The 19,364-nt window shown below is 41.9% G+C and overlaps 1 protein-coding gene across 6 annotated transcripts in view; it reads right to left on the bottom strand.

Annotated features, from left to right (window-relative positions):
* The window catches only part of mast4 (microtubule associated serine/threonine kinase family member 4), a 575,541-nt gene that overhangs the window by 154,205 nt on the left and 401,972 nt on the right, over positions 1–19,364 (bottom strand). For all 6 annotated transcript variants that reach the window (XM_068029433.1, XM_068029434.1, XM_068029435.1 and 3 more), the window contains one exon: positions 18,313–18,401. In XM_068029433.1, the coding sequence (XP_067885534.1) occupies positions 18,313–18,401 (89 nt within the window). The remainder of the gene's footprint in view (positions 1–18,312; positions 18,402–19,364) is intronic.

The raw sequence follows: 19,364 nt of genomic DNA, 5'->3' as shown, positions 1-19,364 counted from the left end.
TTTCAGTCGCTGTGAGGCAACTATGGAGTGACCTCTCCATGGCGCATGCCTGGGCAAATTTATGGAGGTTGAGAGTTGCCCAGTCGTCAAAACCCCCCTCTCGGCCTTTCTGGTGGGGTCCAAAGGAGTGCAGGACACGACGTTTGGCACCAGTATGGCTGCAGGAACTGCCGGAAACATGCCAAAGGTGACACATGACCGCCTACGGGGTTCCGCTCCGGATTTTCTGTTAGGGTTTACTCCCTTAGCCTTGGTCTCTCCCGAGACGCCCACAAGGCAGTGGGGTTGTTGGGGCCCCTACACAGGTGTAGGATGGTGCCGGTGGGAGGAGGGGATGCAAGGGGGAGGGGTAGAGGGGGGGGGGGGGTGCAGGGGAAGGGGGTGCGGGGTGAAGATGGTGCGAGGGGGGGGCGGGCTGGGACGGGGTTGTGAGGGGGTGAGCTGAGAGGGTGGAGCAGGGAAGGGGACGGGGGTGGGGGGGGGTGGAAGGGGGGTAAAGGGGGGGGGGAGGGGGGGTGGAATCTGGTGCAGGTAATAAGCCATTTCCTCAGTGCCCACCATCGACGTCCGGAAAGCTCATCCACGTCCTTCGGGAGGTGAAGCATCATTTGGCAGACTTAGAGGTGATTACATTTGCTAAGGGTTTTTTTTTTGCAGTGGTTTAAATAAAGGCATGCAGCATTGCCGACTGTGCGCTGCAGATGCTCTCCGAGCCATCTCCCGCGGGCGCTTTGAAGTTGCGGCCGGGGGGGCCGTTCGTGGATGTTTTGGGTGTTCGGGGCACCTTTTCACAGGACTTCTCTCGGGTCCCGCAGCTCCTTCTTCACCTCAATGGACTTACCGCATGCCGTGGCTGCAGACACTCTGGACTGTGAAGACAGCAGGATCGGAGATTAAAGTATCGGCAGCTGTTCTCGTCAGTTTCATCCGGATCAATTTCATTGAGAAAACAAAGAGCAGGTGTGGCTGGGGGAGGGCAGTGGGCCCAGGTAACATACACTAAACTAACTGTTAACTTTTAGATAGGGCTAAAATGAACTGATTTAAAGAGCCAGGGGAATTTAAACAGTTTAAGAGGGCAGATTGGGGGAGAAAACGTTAGGGATGGGAGCAGATGGCCATGGATAGAGTTGAACAGCAAGGGAGCTTCCTAGGGAGCTTCCAGCCCAGGAGCCATCTTGCGAACATACAGTCATTTTATTTGAGCATAGCTGACAATACCAAACGGTATGTTAGAGTTGATATTCAATAGAAATTTTTCTGTCAACTTATGTGGAATATATTTTTAAAACAAACACTCTAAAGAGTCTCGAATACTTATTGAAAGATAGATTGAATTACTCATACAGTTAACTCATTTTTGGAAGAATCCTCTCCGACAAATGTATAATGTGAACTGTCAAGTACACAACATAAACTACAGAATTTGCATTAGTTAAGCAAGCACCAACTGTGCTACAATACATCATCACTTTCATTACAATCATTCTCCTTTCACTTTCGCCAAGTTGGTGTCCTAAAGATAACCATTAATGAAAGATGAGCATCCCGAAATCGGAAACATTAACCCACCTACATACTGATGAAAAACTATTAGGAAAGATTTTTTTTTGTTTAAAATGCAAAATATACATAACTGTCAAATTTATCCGAGTTCAGCAGATTTAATGGGTCTCTCTACCATTAACAGATGCCTGCACTTATCTCCCGCTCAGAAATCAGTAGGTGACGACAACATTAATCAATGTACAATGCACCAGATAGCACTGTGTTGAATTGCTGCAGACCATTTAAGTGTTGCCACTCACACTCAAAAACCCCACATTATACAAATATAAAGAATATCTGGCAATTACTTTTTGCTAACACTTAAATGCAATAAAGGTATTTAAAGGCAGAATTGCTGGACATGTAGAATTGCTTATGTTGCAATTCCAGCTCCATCAATAAACCAAATATTGCCACTTTAGTTTTCCATTCCACTCCCACTCTGACTTCTGTCAGCTGTGCCTCAGCTGGTAGCACTCTCGCCTCTGAGTTACAAGATTGTGGGTACAAATACCACTCCAGGATTTGAGCACAAGAATAAAGGATGACACTCCAGTGCAGGACTGAGGGATTACTACACTGTCAGAGGTGCCGGCTTTTGGATGAGATGTTAAACCTCTCAGGTGAACATAAAAGATCCCATGGCACTATTCGAAAGAACTGCAGGAGAGTTCTCCCCAGTGTCCTAACAAATAGTTATCCCTTAATCATCATCACAAAAATAAATTATCTATTTATGATGACATTGCTGTTTGTGGGAGCTTGCTGTGTGCAAATTGGCTGCCACGCTTCCTGTATTACAACAGTGATTACACTTCAAAAGCAACTTCATTAGCTGTGCAGCACTTTGAGATATCCTATGGTCATGCAAGGTTCTATATGAATGCAAGTATTTTTTCTTCCTTGGCCCCCTACATGGTTACAATGAAGCTCAGTGTAAGTTTGGGAAACAGCACTTCATCTTTCCTTCTGGCCTGAATATTGAGTGTAACAACTTTAGGCCTTCACCACCGTTCCTATTTTCCCTCAGACAGACAGTCGGGTAATGGAGGGTGACCCCACCACAGCCACCGGGCATGGACGATGTGGGCTATGCTTGGGGTGGGGATTCCCTATCAGGCAGGGTGGGCCACACCCCTGGGGTCTTCCTGCCTTTCTCCATCATATTCCTGGGCCACAGAAGCCTTCACTTCTTTGCCAGATTTTCCATTCTTCCTTCCCCTTCTGCTTTTCTGTTGTAAGCATTTACAACTCCTCTGGACCCATCTTTTGTTTCTATTCTTGTCCCAGTATATTGACCTTTTGCCTTGCACTCTTGTTCCTTTTGTCATTGAATCCCTCCTGCCTTCCACCCTATCACTGACTTACCCTTTTGTTCTTTCCTCACCTTTGTATTTGTTTTAAAAGCTGCTCAACTCGAGTATCTTCCAGTTCTTATGAAAGGTCATTGACCTGGAACATTAAAACTCTTTTTCTCTCTCCACAAATGCTGCCTGATCTGCTGAGTGTTTGCTGCATTACTGGTTTTATTTTAGATTTCCAGCATCTGATGTATTTTTCATTTTTAAAAACATATTTTAAACATTTTATTAATTCACCTGTATTTCTATCGTTTAATCCAGATAGTTTATTACCCAAGATTTTCTGGCACTTCACTTTCTTTATTACAGACTGCCCCAAATTCTAAAGTTTCCTGGAGCACAAACATGTCGATAAATATCCCCATATGTACAACATACAAGATGCACTGCAGCAACTCACCAAGGCTTCTTTGACAGCACCTTCCAAACCCACAACCTCCATCACCTAGAAGGAAAAGGGCAGCAGATGCATGGGAACACCACCACCTGCAAGTTCCCCTCCAAGTCAATCATCATCCTGACTTGGAAATATATCGCCATTCCTTCAGGATCACTGGGTCAAAATCCTGGAACTGGCTTCCTAACAGCACTGTGGATGTACCTACACCAGCTGGGCTGCAGCGGTTCAATAAGGCGGCTCACCACCACCTTCTCAAGGGCAATTAAGAGATTGGCAACAAATGCTGACCTTGCCAGTGACACACTCATCCTATGAAAAGGTGAAAACAATCTCCCAGGCTACAAGTGAAGCACCAGAATAACAGCAGTTTTACTATTGAAAGAGCAAGGTGTTCTTACTTTCGTCTTCACTCATAGATAATTTCCCAAAGCAGTACCTCTTTTGGAGGACAGAAAACCTATATTATAAAAGTGGCAAAGTTGTTATAAAATCCAAACAACTAAATGTAGCATTGTACGAAGGAGATTATTTCTTATGGCGACTCTAAATGGCGACTAATGCAATTAGTAAGCACAACTGAAAAGTTTGCCATGGATTTCTTCGAGCTAGAAATTGAGAAATACAACAAATTTTGTATTTATATAGCACCCAAAATGTTACAAGGTGCTTCACAGGACCGTTCCCATACAAAATCTGGCAATGAGCCACATAAGGAGATGTAGGGCAGATGGCCAAAGGCTTAGTCAGAGGTAGGTTTCAAGGAGCATTTTTAAAGCGAAAGAGGTAGAGAGGGGAAGAGGTTTAGGAGGGAATTCCAGAGCTTAGGACCTTGGCAGCTGAAGGCACAGCCTTTAATAGCGGAGTGATTAAATTCAGGGATGTTCCAGAGGCCAGAACGGGAGGAAAGCAGATATCTCACAGGATTGTGGAGCTGGAAGAGATTACAAAGATAGTGAGGGGTGAGGCCACGGAGGGATTTGGAAACAAGGATGAGAATTTTAAAAATCGAGGAATTGCTTAATGAGAACCAACGTAGGTTGGCGAGCATGGGGGTGATGGGTGAACAGGACTTGGTGCAAGTTTGGGCACAAGCAACAAAGTTTGGATGACCTCTGTTTATGGAGGATAGAACATGGTAGGCTGGCCAGGAGTGCATTCGAATAATCAAGTCTAGAGGCATAAAAGGCATGGGTGAGGATTTCAGCAGAAGAGCTGAGTCCGGGGCAGAGTCGGTTGATGTTATGGAGGTAGAAATGGCAGTTTTAATGGTGGGGATATGTGGTTGGAGCCTTGCCTTGGGGTCAAATACAGCACCAAGGTTGCTTGCAGTCTGGTTCAGCTTTAGGCAGGGAGAGGGATGGAGTTGGTGCATAGGATATGGGAAACAGGATACAGTTCCTGAAATAATGTGCTATGCTTAGGATGAGGTACTGAAGGAAGGAGGAGAATGACTCAGTGTAAATAGGATAGCAGCGAGGGAAGGAAGGAAGGAGAGTAGCAGGGAGGAACAATTAGATGGGGATCGGTAAGCATCTCAAGAGCAAGCTAACACTTGAGCCAAGGACGCATTATGATTATGGAGGAAGGAAATTTTCTCCTTTCACAAAGGCAGGTCCCACAGTGCAGCATTATATTGGTCCAACCTCTACACTGCTTTCAGATCAAGAAACTCAACTTTAGTTGAACATTTTTCATTCTTTCAATTGTGACAAGGATTTTGTTTTTGTATTAAAAACTTACAATTCTGTGTTTTTAAAAAACACCAAGAAGGATTTCAGTGGACATTGAGGCGCCTGCAAATGGTTGAACTTGATGGATGTGTCATGCAGGCCCCCACCTGCCAAGAATGAGGCACATTAATTTTGCCACACGAACATTCAATTTCAAATTGTTGCTGGGAAGAGAAGGCTTGTTACAAGGATTGCCAGACCTTGGCAGGAAAAAAGACATCTGCATATTAACAGACAGTGTTTGGAAGGACAAAGCAGCCATTCCCAGACATTCAACCCACAATGGACTTTTGATCACCAGATGTTGAAGGTGGGGGAGCTTGCATTCCAGGTTGACTGCTAAGATGGCCAAATATACAAATGGGTGTGGTCAAACCAGCTAGTCACATGACTAACCTGCTGGGCAACTTGAGTTTTTTGAATTTGTACAGAGTTTGGGCAGAAAGCTGTTTGCTCCTGGACTGAGAAGATCTCCATCCTGTCTGCTCCAATCTCTTTCTCACAAGCCTCTGAATCCACTGAAAACACACGAACCCCAAGAGAGAAAAATCTCCTACAGCGAAGAAGGTTTAAGAATAATACTGGGCCCCAACAAAAAGCAAGATCTACCTACGATCAAGAACTCTACAATGAGCTCAAAGAACCGTAACAACAACTCTCCAGTTTTTGCCTCAAACCTTTCCACTTTATTTTTTTTCTGCTCTTTTCTGTCTCTATCTGCATGTGTGTATCATGTATGCATGCTAGTGTGGGAACGTCGTGTATCCGGAGGCGTTAACTGAATTAGAGTTTAATAAATTTCAACTTTTCTTCTTTAAACCTAAGAAAGCCTGTTTGTGCTGGTTTCTTTGCCTTATAATTGGGAAGTGGTGAACAAGGATTCACCAAGGGGGAGCTAAAAACAAAAGCAAACCCTGTTACAGTAAGACCAGGTGAGGGCTGAAAGGGAACCCTAGACCTCTTTCTCACCTGGTCATAACAGATGTTTTGAAAGGAGGTTCAACAGGAGCTGAATTTGTAAATGAGGACAGAAAAGCAGGTAATTTCAAGGAAACCAGTAAAGGGTTTGACCTCAGAGCTACTCTTTGAGTGACAAGGGAGAGAAGTTTCAGTTTTGAACTTTAAAAAGCCAGTGAGTTTGTACAAAAAGCAGGCTTTCTGAAATTTGATTCTGACCTGCCTGGAGATCAGACGAAGACCTAGAAAAAATATTACCCCTCTGTAAAGAATCCCTGCATCAAGAGTGGTACTGTTGCCTCCTACATTTTTAAGAAGCCTTGACTGTTTGCAGAAATCTTGTCTCTTTAAAAGGACTTTTCAATCGAATGTGTAACAGAGAACGGACACCTGTTGCCATACCCCTGATGGAAGACCTATGTGAAGCCTGCTGCAGTTGAATTTCCTTGAACACCTACCCATCACAGACTGTTCATCACCTCGCCTGGAAAGACATTGAGTGGCATCCAACTATTTGACTTTGGGACACCTCGCCAAACTGAAGAACGTCCTTTCAGATCATGACAGACTAGGTTATTTTATTATTCTTTTCATTCTTACGTATCAGCTGTAAACTAAAATCCTTTCTTTCCCAGTGAACCGTTTTTTAGGATGTATGTATGTGTGCAAAAGGGCTAGAGAAATAAGGAGCTTTAATATCTCAATTCATATATCGATTTACTTCATTATTGGTTAAGACTTTGTTTTATAATAAATACTTTATTTTGTTGTTGATTAAAGAAACCTAGTTGGTGTGCTTTATTCTGGGGACAAATAAAGTATCTAATTGTTTGTTTTCGGTAGGTGGGAAAATGTATTGATATGCTGTGAATTAACAGTGCACTCTTCCCGCCTCGGTCATAACACGATGAATAGACGTATTTTGCAGTTAGTCTAAAAAAAATCAAATGTTTTTTATTCCACTTTCCATTAACAATACAAGTGGAAAAGTCCAAGGATTCCTTTTTTGAATAAGCATTCAGCCATGATTCAACCCAGTTGTACCATATTCTACAATTATTCAAGCTAGCTTTTTTTAAAATGGGAAAAAAAGGGCAACATTCCAACTCTGAAAGATCTGACTGTCTTAAAAGTAGTGATCCAAGGTGAGGAAAAGAAAGGAAAAAATAATCAAATGGGAAATCCTGAAACATTGTGTGAATTGCTGCAGGATGCCTCACTGCAATAAACAGTGTGATGGTGCGAGATTAATAATTGAATTCTGAATCAAGGCTCTGTATTTCTGAATTACAAATTTTGTCTATATTTTACACTTACACTGATAAAAGGTAGTAAATCCTTTTGGTTACTTTTACAATAAAAAATTCAGTTGACAAGAAGCTAGAAGATTTCAGCGATTAGATACTTGCTTTGTATTGCCATCACCTTAATTCATACAACACCTCCAGATCAGAGGAAACAGTTAACCAAACTTTCGATACCTGATCATGGATATCTTGTTTTTCTCCCTGCCTCAAACACAATGTAAAATATAGCAACTTTTCTATGCTTTTTTTTTGCTTTGGTAATTTTTTTGCATTTGGTCACCTTCACTTTATTTGTGGCTGCATTCTCAAATTCACTTTTGTATTCAAGAAAATAATGATGAAAATGTACAACAGAATTTGCAATTTACATCAAGATCTTTCTTCAGGGCAATGTGTCTCATATACAGCATGCAACTGTGATAAGAGGCAGAAACTTAAACCTACGCTAGTGCATTCCACAAGCTGAAGTTTTCTTGGTACGAACACCATTCACTGAACAATTAAAGGTCCATCTACACTTGGTGAAAACCCAGAGTTGTTTCCTGACAAGTGTCAACAGTAAGGGAGAAGGTTTGGGAATTAAAGCATAAATTTCCATTCCATGGGCTGTGTTGCCAATCAGGATTTTGATTGATTGGTCAGTCCTTTGAACATTTCTTTGCACACATCTTTGCAAAAGTCATTGTATTTTGCTGCTGAATCTTCCCTTTCTGAAACTGAAAACACAATAAGCTGAGGAGTGCAATTTACGGTTAGTGATGACAACAGTGGTCAAGATGAAAGCCCTTTTCATATTTCCATCACACCTTGTACGTAGTAAGGAAGTTAATTTAACAAAACACAAAAAGTTCATGCACAAATAGTGATGTAGAAAAAAACGAACTCATTTGGCAAAAGTAAGAACCGAAGGAGAAAAAGCAGTCAAAGATTTCTTTTTTTTTTGGGGGGGGGGGGGGCGATGGAATAGAACTACAAATACTTGCTTTTACCATGGGTATGGATGGTTGTTTCACATTAACCTAAAAGAGGAGTTCCTTTTTTCCCCAGGTGTTTTACCCACCACCCCCCCCCCCATGTTAGTTTTTCCTTAATTGGGGAAAATGCATTTTTCCACTGTACAACATTTATATACATGCACTCTACAGTTAGTTATGGTGTATTCTACTAAGCTAGACAACTGGTCCATAAATACTCCATTAAATTAGACATTAAAAACTTGGAGCAAATAGGATATATTCTTGAAATGGGAACATTTTCAGGGCTATGGGAAAAGAGCAGGAGAGCGGGACTAATTGGATAGCTCCTTTAAAGAGGCACGATGGGCTAAATGGTCTCCTCCTGTGCTATATGACTGTGATTCCCCAGGTTGCAATGGAAAGGTATTGGGCTAAAGTTTCAACTAGCTTTCATTTAAACATTCTCCTGCTGTTTTCTGACATATTAATGAAGATTTACCTGTAGCTGCACCCAGTGGAAGTTGCTAATGCTAGAGGGTTTCTAGTCATCAAGCAACAGTATTTTCACCCAAGATATTTGTTTTACTGCAGCAATTATTTTTTAAAAATAAGCTTCATATTTCAGCTTTAATCTAACACCAACATAAATATACATCTGCATTGATTGTTTTCAAAGACTTTTGATAGATGGGGTTAACAGAGATATGTTTCAGGAAACTCGTGAGCATTGATAACTTGCACTCAACTATTCCATACCTTTGGGACTCCACTGTAGATTTGGAACTGTAGAATTTTTAACAGTAATGAAGAATCTACAAGGATTAGAACTACAGAAGTTACAGCGCAGAAGGAAGTCATTGCTTGAGCAATCCAAATCTAATCTCACGGTGCTGTATCTTACTCTACTTCAAATGTTTATCTACTCTTCCCTTAAAGGATGCAACAGATCTCTGGCTCAGCTCCTCATTTGTCCTTCAATATTGAAGAGGACAGCCAGAATATATCTTTGCAGTGAGTTTTTTAATGTCTGTTGAGACCTATTTTTGCTTGGGACAAGTATCTGCAGATTGAACATTGGATCCCGGATACTCCCATGTGTGAATCTTGATTTTTCAAACTCTCACGTAGAGAGATACAACACTGAAACAGGCCCTTCGACCCACCGAGTCTGTGCCGACCAATAACCACCCATTTATACTAATCCTACATTAATCCCATATTCCCTACCACATCCCCATCATTCTCCTACCACCTACCTACACTAGGGGCAATTTACAATGGCCAATTTACCTATCAATCTGCAAGTCTTTGACATGTGGGAGGAAACCGGAGCACCTGGCAGAAACCCACGCAGTCACAGGGAGAACTTGCAAACTCCGCACAGTCAGTACCCAGAACCGAACCCGAGTCACTGGAGCTGTGAGGCTGTAGTGCTAACCACTGCACCACCCCTTACATTCTGGCATTTACATTAATCATACTAGACAACTGGACAATGCAAAAGGTCTCACAGCAGGAGGCGCCTTCATGGACGGTTTCTCATCATGCTTTTTTATTTTGAGCGAGTTGTTCCAATTATGGGTGTCAATTTGGCACTTTTGACAGTAGCTTTAAAGCAGCCTTTATACCATTTATGTTGACCACCACAAAATCACTTGCCAGTTATCAGAGCACCATAACGAGCTTCAGGATTTGTTCATCTACTTCCTGTGGCAATGTATTCCACAATCCAACAACTTTATGCATTAAGAATTGACTCCTAAACTCTCTCGTCAGTCCCTTAGTGGAGATTTTAAATTGATAATCCCTCATCATTGACTCAACCAGAGGAAATAGATTGCCCCTCATCACTATCAAAATCCTTTCCAATTTTAAACACCTTTTTCCAACACAACTATGACTCATTATTGCCTTGAACTCATATATAAAACTCAAAATGATTCTTTTATGGCTTCATCTATCTGCACACTCACCTTCAAGCAATTATGCATTTGAACCACTAAGTCTCTCTGCTCTTCAATAGGCTTCAGTATCTTTCAATTCCTTGCTTATCCTCTCAACATATATTACATTATGCCAAGCCACACTAATGTATGTTACCTATCTGTGCATTCTAAGCAGTATATGTCCTTTTGGAAGTCTTTTGTGGTCTTTGTGTTTGCCAAATCCTAGTTTTGCATCAGCAAATTCTGATATCATACTTCCTATGTCCAAGTCCAAATCATCTATCTATAGAGCAGACCCAACTTCCAACCCTTCTGCAATCTAAGTACCATCCATGAATCTTTGTTTTCCATATGCCAACCAACCTTTTACTCATGCAGCTACACTGCCTGAATTGTTGCAGCAAGCCTCTAAGTGGCACTCTTTTTTTATTATTCTTTCCTGGAATGTGGGCGTTACTAACTAGGCCAGAGTTTGTTGCCCATTCCTAATTGCCCTTGAACTGAGTGGCTTGCTAGGCCATTTCGAGAGCATGTAAGAGTCAACCACACTGCTGTGGATCTGGAGACACATGTACGCCAGACCAGGTAAGGACAGCAGATTTCCTTCCCTAAAGGATGTTAGTGATCCAGATGGGTTTTTACAACAATCGACAATGGTTTCATGGCCATTATTAGACTAGCTTTAAATTCCAGATTTATTAATTGAATTCAAATTCCACCTTCTGTTGTGGTGGGATTCGAACCCATGCCCCCAGAGCAATACCTGGGTCTCTGGGTTACTAGTCCAGTGATAATGCCAGTACGCCACCGCCTCCCCATTACTGTGGGTCTGGAGTCTGGAGTCACATGTAAGCCAGGTAAGGACGGCAAATTTCCTTCCCTAAAGGACATTAGTGAACCGGATAGGCTTTTACGTCAATCGATAATAGTTTCATGGCATCATTACAGAGACAAGCTTTCAATTCCAGTTTTTTTAATTAATAGGAATATAGAAAATGGGAGCAGGAGTAGGCCATTCTGCCCGTTGAGCCTGCTCCGCCATTCAAACAGATCATGGCTGATTATCTATCTCTACACCATTTTCCCACACTATCCCCATATCCCTTGATGTCATTAGTATCCAGAAATCTATCAATTTGTGTCTTGAACATGCTGAATGATTGAGCTTCCCTAGCCCTCTGGGGTAGAGAATTCTAAAGATTCACCACCCTCTGAGTGAAGAAATTTCTCCTCATCTCATTCTTAAATGGTCTGCCCCTTATTCTGAGACTGCGTCCCCTTGTTCTGGACTCACCAACCAGAGGAAACATCTTATCTACATCTACCCTGTCATGCCCTATAAGAATTTTGTAAGTTTCAATGAGATCACCTCCCATTCTGCAAAACTCTCAGAATACAGCCCCAATTTCTGCAATCTCTCTTCATAAAACAATCCCGCCATCCCAGGAATTAGTCTGGTGAACCTCCGCTGCACTCCCTCTATGGCAAGTATATCCTTCCTTAGATAAGGATAATTGATAATTTAATTTATTAATTAATTGAATTTAAATTCCACCAGCTGCTGTGATGAGATTTGAACCGGTGTCTCCAGAGCATTGGCCTGGGCCTCTGGATTACTAGTCCAATGACATTACCATGGCGCCACCATCTCCCCACATTTATTGAACACCCTCTGAAAAGTCCACATGTACATTTACCACATACCTTTGAACTACAAATCATTTGCTACATTTTCTTCATCTATACAGTCACTTCCTCAGCAAAAAAAAATACATTTGTCAAACATGACATGTCTTTAACAAATCCATACTGGCTGTCTTCAATTAGCCACTCTTCTGGAAATGCTTATTAACTTGATCCCAAATTTGGATTTTAAGTGACAACTGACATTAAGTTAAGTGGTCTACAGTTACCAGGCATATCCTTTTCTCCTTTCTTGAACAAAGGTATTAAATTGGCTGGCTGTCAGTTTACTGGCATAATTTGCATATCTAAAGATTGCAGCCCTCCTTCAAATAGTCGAGTATGATTGCCATCAGGGTCTGGTGACTTATTCAACCTGACTCCTGCTGATTTTTTCAGAATCAATTCTTATACTACTGTTACGCCAATGTGTTTTGTTGAATGATAATTTTCTTTAATCCACTGACTGGAGATCTGAATTTATATTTTTTTTTTAAAAAGAAAAACCCAAACCCACATCAGACAGCATTTTCACTGGCCACAAGGATGTGGTGGAGTTCTGTAAGACCTGACACATGTGTCAGGTTGTGGGGAAGCCTCAACCTGCACCCCTAATTCCCATACCAGCATTTGGGGAACCGTTTTGGCTACTCAATTTCCAGCGGCTATCCCTCCAAGAACTATCTCTGCCAAGGTAGTGGTGGAGGGGCTTACCCAAGTCTTCACCCGATATGGCCTGCCTGTTGAGATCCAGTTGGATCAGGGCACAAATTTTATGTCCAGTATTTTTCAAAAGGTCATGGGTAATCTGGGCATAACGTCCTCAGCCTACCACTCACGGTCACAAGGGACTTTGGAGCAGTACCACCAGACCCTAAAGACAATGATCAGTGCATACTGCTATGAGTACCCCCATGACTGGGACAAAGGGCTGGGATTTCTTCTGTTTGCTACCAGAGGCTCACCCAATGAGTCCACTGGCTTTAGTCCCTTTGAATTAGTTTATGGACACAAGGAGAGAGGTCCTCTAAACCTAAACAAGGAGAGGTTTTTGGGACACAGGGACAAATCCATCCCTGTTAGATTATATCTCCATGTTCCGAGAATGGCTCAAAAGAGCCTGTGCAGTGTCTCAGGAATGCCTAAAAACCTTCCAGAGAACCAGGAAAAGGCAAGCGGATAAACACGTCAAGGCTGGAACATTTCAGCCCAGATACCATGTGTTAGTGCCATTACCAATACAGGGAGAACCATTTAAAGCCCAGTTCAGTGGCTCGTACAGACTAATAAAGAGAATTAGCCAGGTGAATTATATAATTGATACCCCAGATCATAGGAAAAAACAAAGGCTGTGTCACATCAATATGTTAAAACGGTATCACAGCTGGGAAGGGGACAAATAAGCACAGGTCTGTCAGACAGTCAGGAAAGAGGAGGGCGAAAGGGACAGTGAGGACGAGTTAGAGGGAGGCCTACAGGATTCCCAAATCAAACCCCTACCTTCCGATTAGCTAACACTGAAACATTAGGGAAAATAAACACTGTATTCTCCTATTTAAACGCAAAACAGAGAGGAGACCTAACAAGACTGCTTACAGCGTTTCAAGACAAACCAGGGTGCACAACCCTAACCGTACATGATGTGGATGTAGGAGAGACCCCTCCCATAAAAGAAAATCCCTATCGCCTAGGTCCCAGGAAACTGACCCAGGTTCGGGAGGAAATTCAGAATGAAGACCTAGAAATTAAACATTCAAATTCTGAAGGGAAACACAGAAGCTCATAAGCCAAAGGAAAACCCTAAGCCCGAAAACGTTTTTGTGGCAGATTTGGAGGGTGGTGACGGTGACTGCAAGTCAAGTATCCTAACTGAGGAGGAATTGTGGGCCAGCTGGATGAGCACTGGAAAAGCCATGTACAAAAATCACTGGATGATCTTCACAAAGTTATGAACAACTTTTGAATCCAGGGTTGAGTTCACTGATAGAGAAACTGGAAAAGGAAGATATTGTAGAAATACACAAGGAAATTCAGTGTATGCTGGAGCTGATTGAGCCCAGTCTGAGCAGGTGGAATTCCCCAGTTGTGTTCATATCCAATCACGGATGAAAAATTAAACTACAGTACAGCAATGACAGTGAGACTGATGAGTGTGTGTGTATAGTTTTTAAAAAAAATTTGTGACCCCATAATGAAATGTTCCTGTTGTCACATTTCATTTCACATGTTGGGGAGATGTTACGCCAATGTGTCTTGCTGAATGATAATTTTCTTCAATCCACTGATTGCATATCTGAATTGAAATTTTAAAAAAAATTAAAAAGACAAGCTGCCAGCAAAGTCATCCTTTCAGCTCAAGATGATCACCTAATTTGCAATACTGTATCCTACACTGTAATGCTTGTGAGGAGTCGAAATGTCTGCTAATAGCCCAGCAAGAACCAAGACCCAGGATGTTTAAAGGAACTGCTTGTTCTTGCTCTTTTAGCAAGAGAGAGATAATGCTAACTGCTATGTTTGACTGAGTGACTTTTTTAAAAATTCATTCATCAGATGCGGGCATCTCTGGCTAGGCCAGCATTTATTGTCCATCCCTAATTGTCCTCGAGAAACTGAGCAGCTTGCTAGGCCAGTTCACAGGGCATTTAAAAGTCAACCAAATTGCTGTGGGTCTGGAGTCACTCCTGGCAAGTAACATAGGCACCACACAAGTGCCAGGCAATGACCATCTCCAACAAGAGAGAATCTAACCATCTCCCCTTGACATTCAATAGCACTATAATCACTGAATCTCCCACTATCAACATGCTGGGGGTTACCATTGACCAAAAACTGAACTGGAGTAGCCATATAAATACCATGGCTACAACAGCAGGTCAGAGGCTAGGAATCCTGCGGTGAGTAACTCACCTCCTGACTCCCCAAAGCCTGTCCACCATCTACAAGGCACAAGTCAGTAGTGTGATGGAATACTCTCCACTTGCCTGAATGGGTGCAGCTCCAACAACACTCAAGAAGCTCAACACCATCCAGCACAAAGCAGCCTGCTTGATTGGCACCTCATCCACAAACATTCACTCCCTCCACCACCGACGCACCATGGCAGCAATGTGTACCATCTACAAGATGCACTGCAGCAACGCACCAAAGTTCCTTAGACAGCACCTCCCAAACCTGTGACCTTTACTACCTAGGAGGACAAGGGCAGCAGATGCATGGCAACACCAACACTTGCAAGTTCCTCTCCAAGTCTCACACTATCCTGAATTGGAACTATATCGCCGTTCCTTCACTGTCGCTGGGTCAAAATCCTGGAACTCCCTTCCTAACAGCACTGTGGGTGTACCTACCCCACATGGGCTGCAGCGGTTCAAGAAGGCAGCTCACCACCACCATCTCGAGTGCAATTGGGGATGGGCAATAAATGCTGGCCTGGCCAGTGACACCCACATCCCACGAACGAATAAAATAAAAACTATTTGTATTATAATTTGGTTAGGATTGAAATCAGAAAACCCATATGATCTCGCTCAGAGCGCTGTGACCAGCATTGGTGAGATACAGCCTTTTCTAATTGACTTGCAGATATCTCAATGAAAATAATGAACATTTTTAAAATGCCTAATTTAAGGCTAAATCAGTTCAACCCAAAGGTGTATAATTATTTCAAACTTGAGAAGGACTGATAGTAAATAATGATCCAAGGTCATTGTAGATCTATGACTTGGGAGGGATAATTTCCCAAATACCACAGCTGCAATGTAGATATCTTTTTTAAAAATCAAGCCACCACTGCTCTAGGGCCAAAAGGAGGTCATTTTAGGGAAAGCTATTCTTGGTTCCATTATTTTTTTAGTTTCTCTGCTCCTTAAAGTGCTGGCATTTGCTAGAGTACTGTTCTGAGAGCACCAGTAGCTCTCCAGTACCTCATCCAATTGCCCGTTCTTCACATGTGAGCCTAGTGAGTGGGCTATTTGACCATAGTCATCATAGCAAAAACTGGTGTTATTCTCACTCGGCATCCACACACATGCACTTTGCCGTACTGGCCAATAGATAGCAACCATGAGCAGGAACTAGGGCCATTTATTTTCATGTCTTCATAGGTCAGCATAGGTTCAGCACTAAGGACTGGCCTGAGCTTCACATTTAGCCCCGGCTTGGTCCAGCTGCCATTCTCCAAGTACTGAACAGACAGATTATTGTAGGAGATAAACCATTTATGCTTTGTTTTTTTTAAAACATTGTTTTTAAAGTGCTGTTTCATCAGGATTCCACATAAAGCAGCCACCAACATATTACAACTAATAACCACAAGACAGGCTGCATAATAACGGAATGAGTTTGGAACATCTCAAACCCAATTTCTTCTGGATGTAAGCAGACAGCACAAAATACTTCCGATTCAGCAAGAGTTGATAATATTACCAAGATAGGCCACAAGGTGGCTAGTGTGGGAAATGCAAAAAATCATTGCTGCTGTTGTTGTCTTGAAGGTCAGTGCTAAAGCTGGAGGCTGCAGAAGGAACTTTGCTCTGAAGATGACTGTAACATATAAACTGACCTGGAGCTGAAAAATAAATCTTCAACACAACTTCCCTTACCTTGATGCACATAAAACAAATATATTTAGAATATAGTTAATTTTCTTACCAGAAAAAAGGAACATTCATAAACACTGTACCACGCAGACATCTAAGCAGTACCATTTCACAACTTACATGAATGAATTATGAGTTTCTCTTCCAGCACTAACCTCTCCTGGACTCTCTACTCATCAGACTCCAGCCTCTTATGCATCGCCCCTCACCACTGGCAGCTATGTTTTCAGACCAGGCACCACGCTCTGGAATTCCATTCCTTAAGTTCCTCTCCTCCTCCTGCAAGACCTTCCTTAAAACCCCCTCTTTTACATGTAAAATTATTTTACATGGAATGGAAGCAAACCTAAAGGGTCTATAATTGCCCGTTGTCTGTATTGTTACTCTTTTTAAATGGGCACCACATTAACCTGTTCCAATCTATTAGTATTTCACCAGCATCCAGTGACACTCCTAATAATGCCCAGTGCATCATAAGTTTCCTCCGTAATTTTCCATTGGAGTAACTTTGTTTTCATACATTCTTCCTATCTCTCCATATCCTCCAGATGCTGAGCTGGAGGTTTGTAACATAGCCCATGTAAGCTTGGATTTTTTTTGTCAAGTGTATTAAAGGAATTCAGGCAGATAACTAATAAGGCCAATCGCCTCGGTGAGCACTGCAAAATGCTTTGGTATATTTTTCTATGCAAAGGAATTATATTAATGCAAGTTGTTAAAGGATAGCAATCAGGAACAGGAACCCTAATTGATGCTCTGTTCCCCAACTCAGGAGCATGGAAGCCAATTGCTGCACTTTTACCACACCCAGAGTCAAGCTAACTCAGCATAAACTGAGGACTTGCCTTTTGCATCTGAGTAATGCAGTTACTCATTGCCTTAAGCACTTAGGTCACCATGGGAACTGCACACAACTTTTGTTTCAAACATCTTCCACGATGGTATATACTTTAATCTCAAAATCATCAACTGAAATGGTGATTAGATTAGTCATCACTGTGAAATTCAAAGTGTTAGATTACTACCAACCAATCCAATCTTCTGCTTAATATTCCTTCGTTAGATCTTGATACCAATGCAATCTCACAGGAGGATCCTCGGGGCATCCCAACAGTGCTTTTGAAAAGTAAGAAATGTGGCACCCAATTTGCACACAGCAAGGTCCCACAAACACCAATGAAATAAATGATCAGATCATCTGTTTTTAGTTGGTGGTTGAGGGCGTTTGGCCAAGGTGATAGGAGAAATACCCTGGTCTTCTTCGAATAGTGCCATAGGATCTTTTACATCCACCTGAGGGGGCAAACGGGGCCTCGGTCTAACAACTCATCTCTGACTGTGCAGTCTGCTACCAGTGAGCCAAGGTGGAGACCATAAACATTAAAAGATTGGACTGGTTTTGTGAGATGGCATATCCTGATTACCACTATTCCAGTATAAAACTGTCGCTGATGATGATCCAAGAGCACAATACAAATAATATCAAGTCCAGGTTTATGACTTCAACTGTTATAATCTTGAATAGTGAAATATTCCAGACTTCTGCAATATCAGTTTTTAAAAGCAAACAGTCTAAACAGTAAATTCTCAAAATATCAACATGTCAACAGCCTAAGTAACATTTTAACTTTGCATGTTTGCTTCAGGTGCCATACATTATGCTGGTTATCATCCGCATGAATGGACTGATTAACCAAAACAATGGCAATGCAAAGCCCCGTGTTATTTGCAGCAACCTATTCTTATTCACTAATGCACTGTAATTCGGCACGCTGTATGATAACAGTCTTGTGAAAAGCTCGTCTCAAATAGCAATTTTTTACCTGAATGAGCAGGGAGAGGTGAGTGAGGTCGAGGAAGGGCTGTAGACTGACTGCTTCCTATCAGGCTTTTCCTGTTATTAGTGCGGCAACTGAAATTAAAAGAAGAAAAAATAAATACAGCTACTCAGTATTATGACACTTCACTTCTTTTAGATTTCACACTTAATGATTTGCCTGTGAAATCTAGCATAGCCAATCAAAAAACATGTAATACCATCACAGTTTAAGATCTAGAAGCGTCAGAGCTAAACATTGATCATAAGAACATGAAAGGGGAAAGAAAGGGAGTGTCCATCTGTGCGCCAGACAGGCTACATGCATACATAGGGGGCCATGACTTCAAACTCGTCTCATAGTCCCTCCAGAACACCAGTAACATTTTCTTCTTTTTAAAACAGATGTTAAGATCCAAGTTACTTTTTGGATCATTTAGTAATGTAAATGATGTCAACTTCAAGAGAATGCGCTCACTCGTAGCAAGTACAATCAACTAAAGATGGTGAGTGGTCTCAGAATCCTAAAGTACTATTCCTGTAGGTGCCACGATGAATGTAACCTTTCACGACTAATTGATTATAACAGGGCAGAACCCAAGATGACATGACTGTTCCACACCACACCTTTATTAATCCCCAGATAGTTATTACAAAAGAAAAATTAAAAATTATGGTTGCTACCTTACAGGAACTAGCCAAGAGAACAGATTAAAGAACAACATAACCCATCAGTGAGTACATGTTGAGCATTCATGTTTAAACAAAAAGAAGCAACATGAAAGTAAATCACAGCTTTTCAAAGTCTGATATCTACTGAAGGTGATATCCCAGTTTCGAAATGGTGGAATCGAGGGACGAACTTATGGTGAAAGCAGTAGGGTGGCTATGAATAAATAAAGCCTGAGCATGAAAGAAAGCGTTAAAAATCCAGAAATGAAAGAATGCTGGCATACAAACCAAAGTTTGATAGCAGCAGGAACAGTTACAGTCAGCATGCCTTTTCCTCATTGGCAACAGAAACAGCCCATGCAAGTAGGAAAAACTTCCTGTCAGAGA

The sequence above is a fragment of the Heterodontus francisci genome, chromosome 4, assembly GCF_036365525.1.
Source record: "Heterodontus francisci isolate sHetFra1 chromosome 4, sHetFra1.hap1, whole genome shotgun sequence".
Classification (NCBI taxonomy): Eukaryota; Metazoa; Chordata; class Chondrichthyes; order Heterodontiformes; family Heterodontidae; genus Heterodontus; species Heterodontus francisci.
This window is presented reverse-complemented; position numbering and strand designations above follow the sequence as displayed.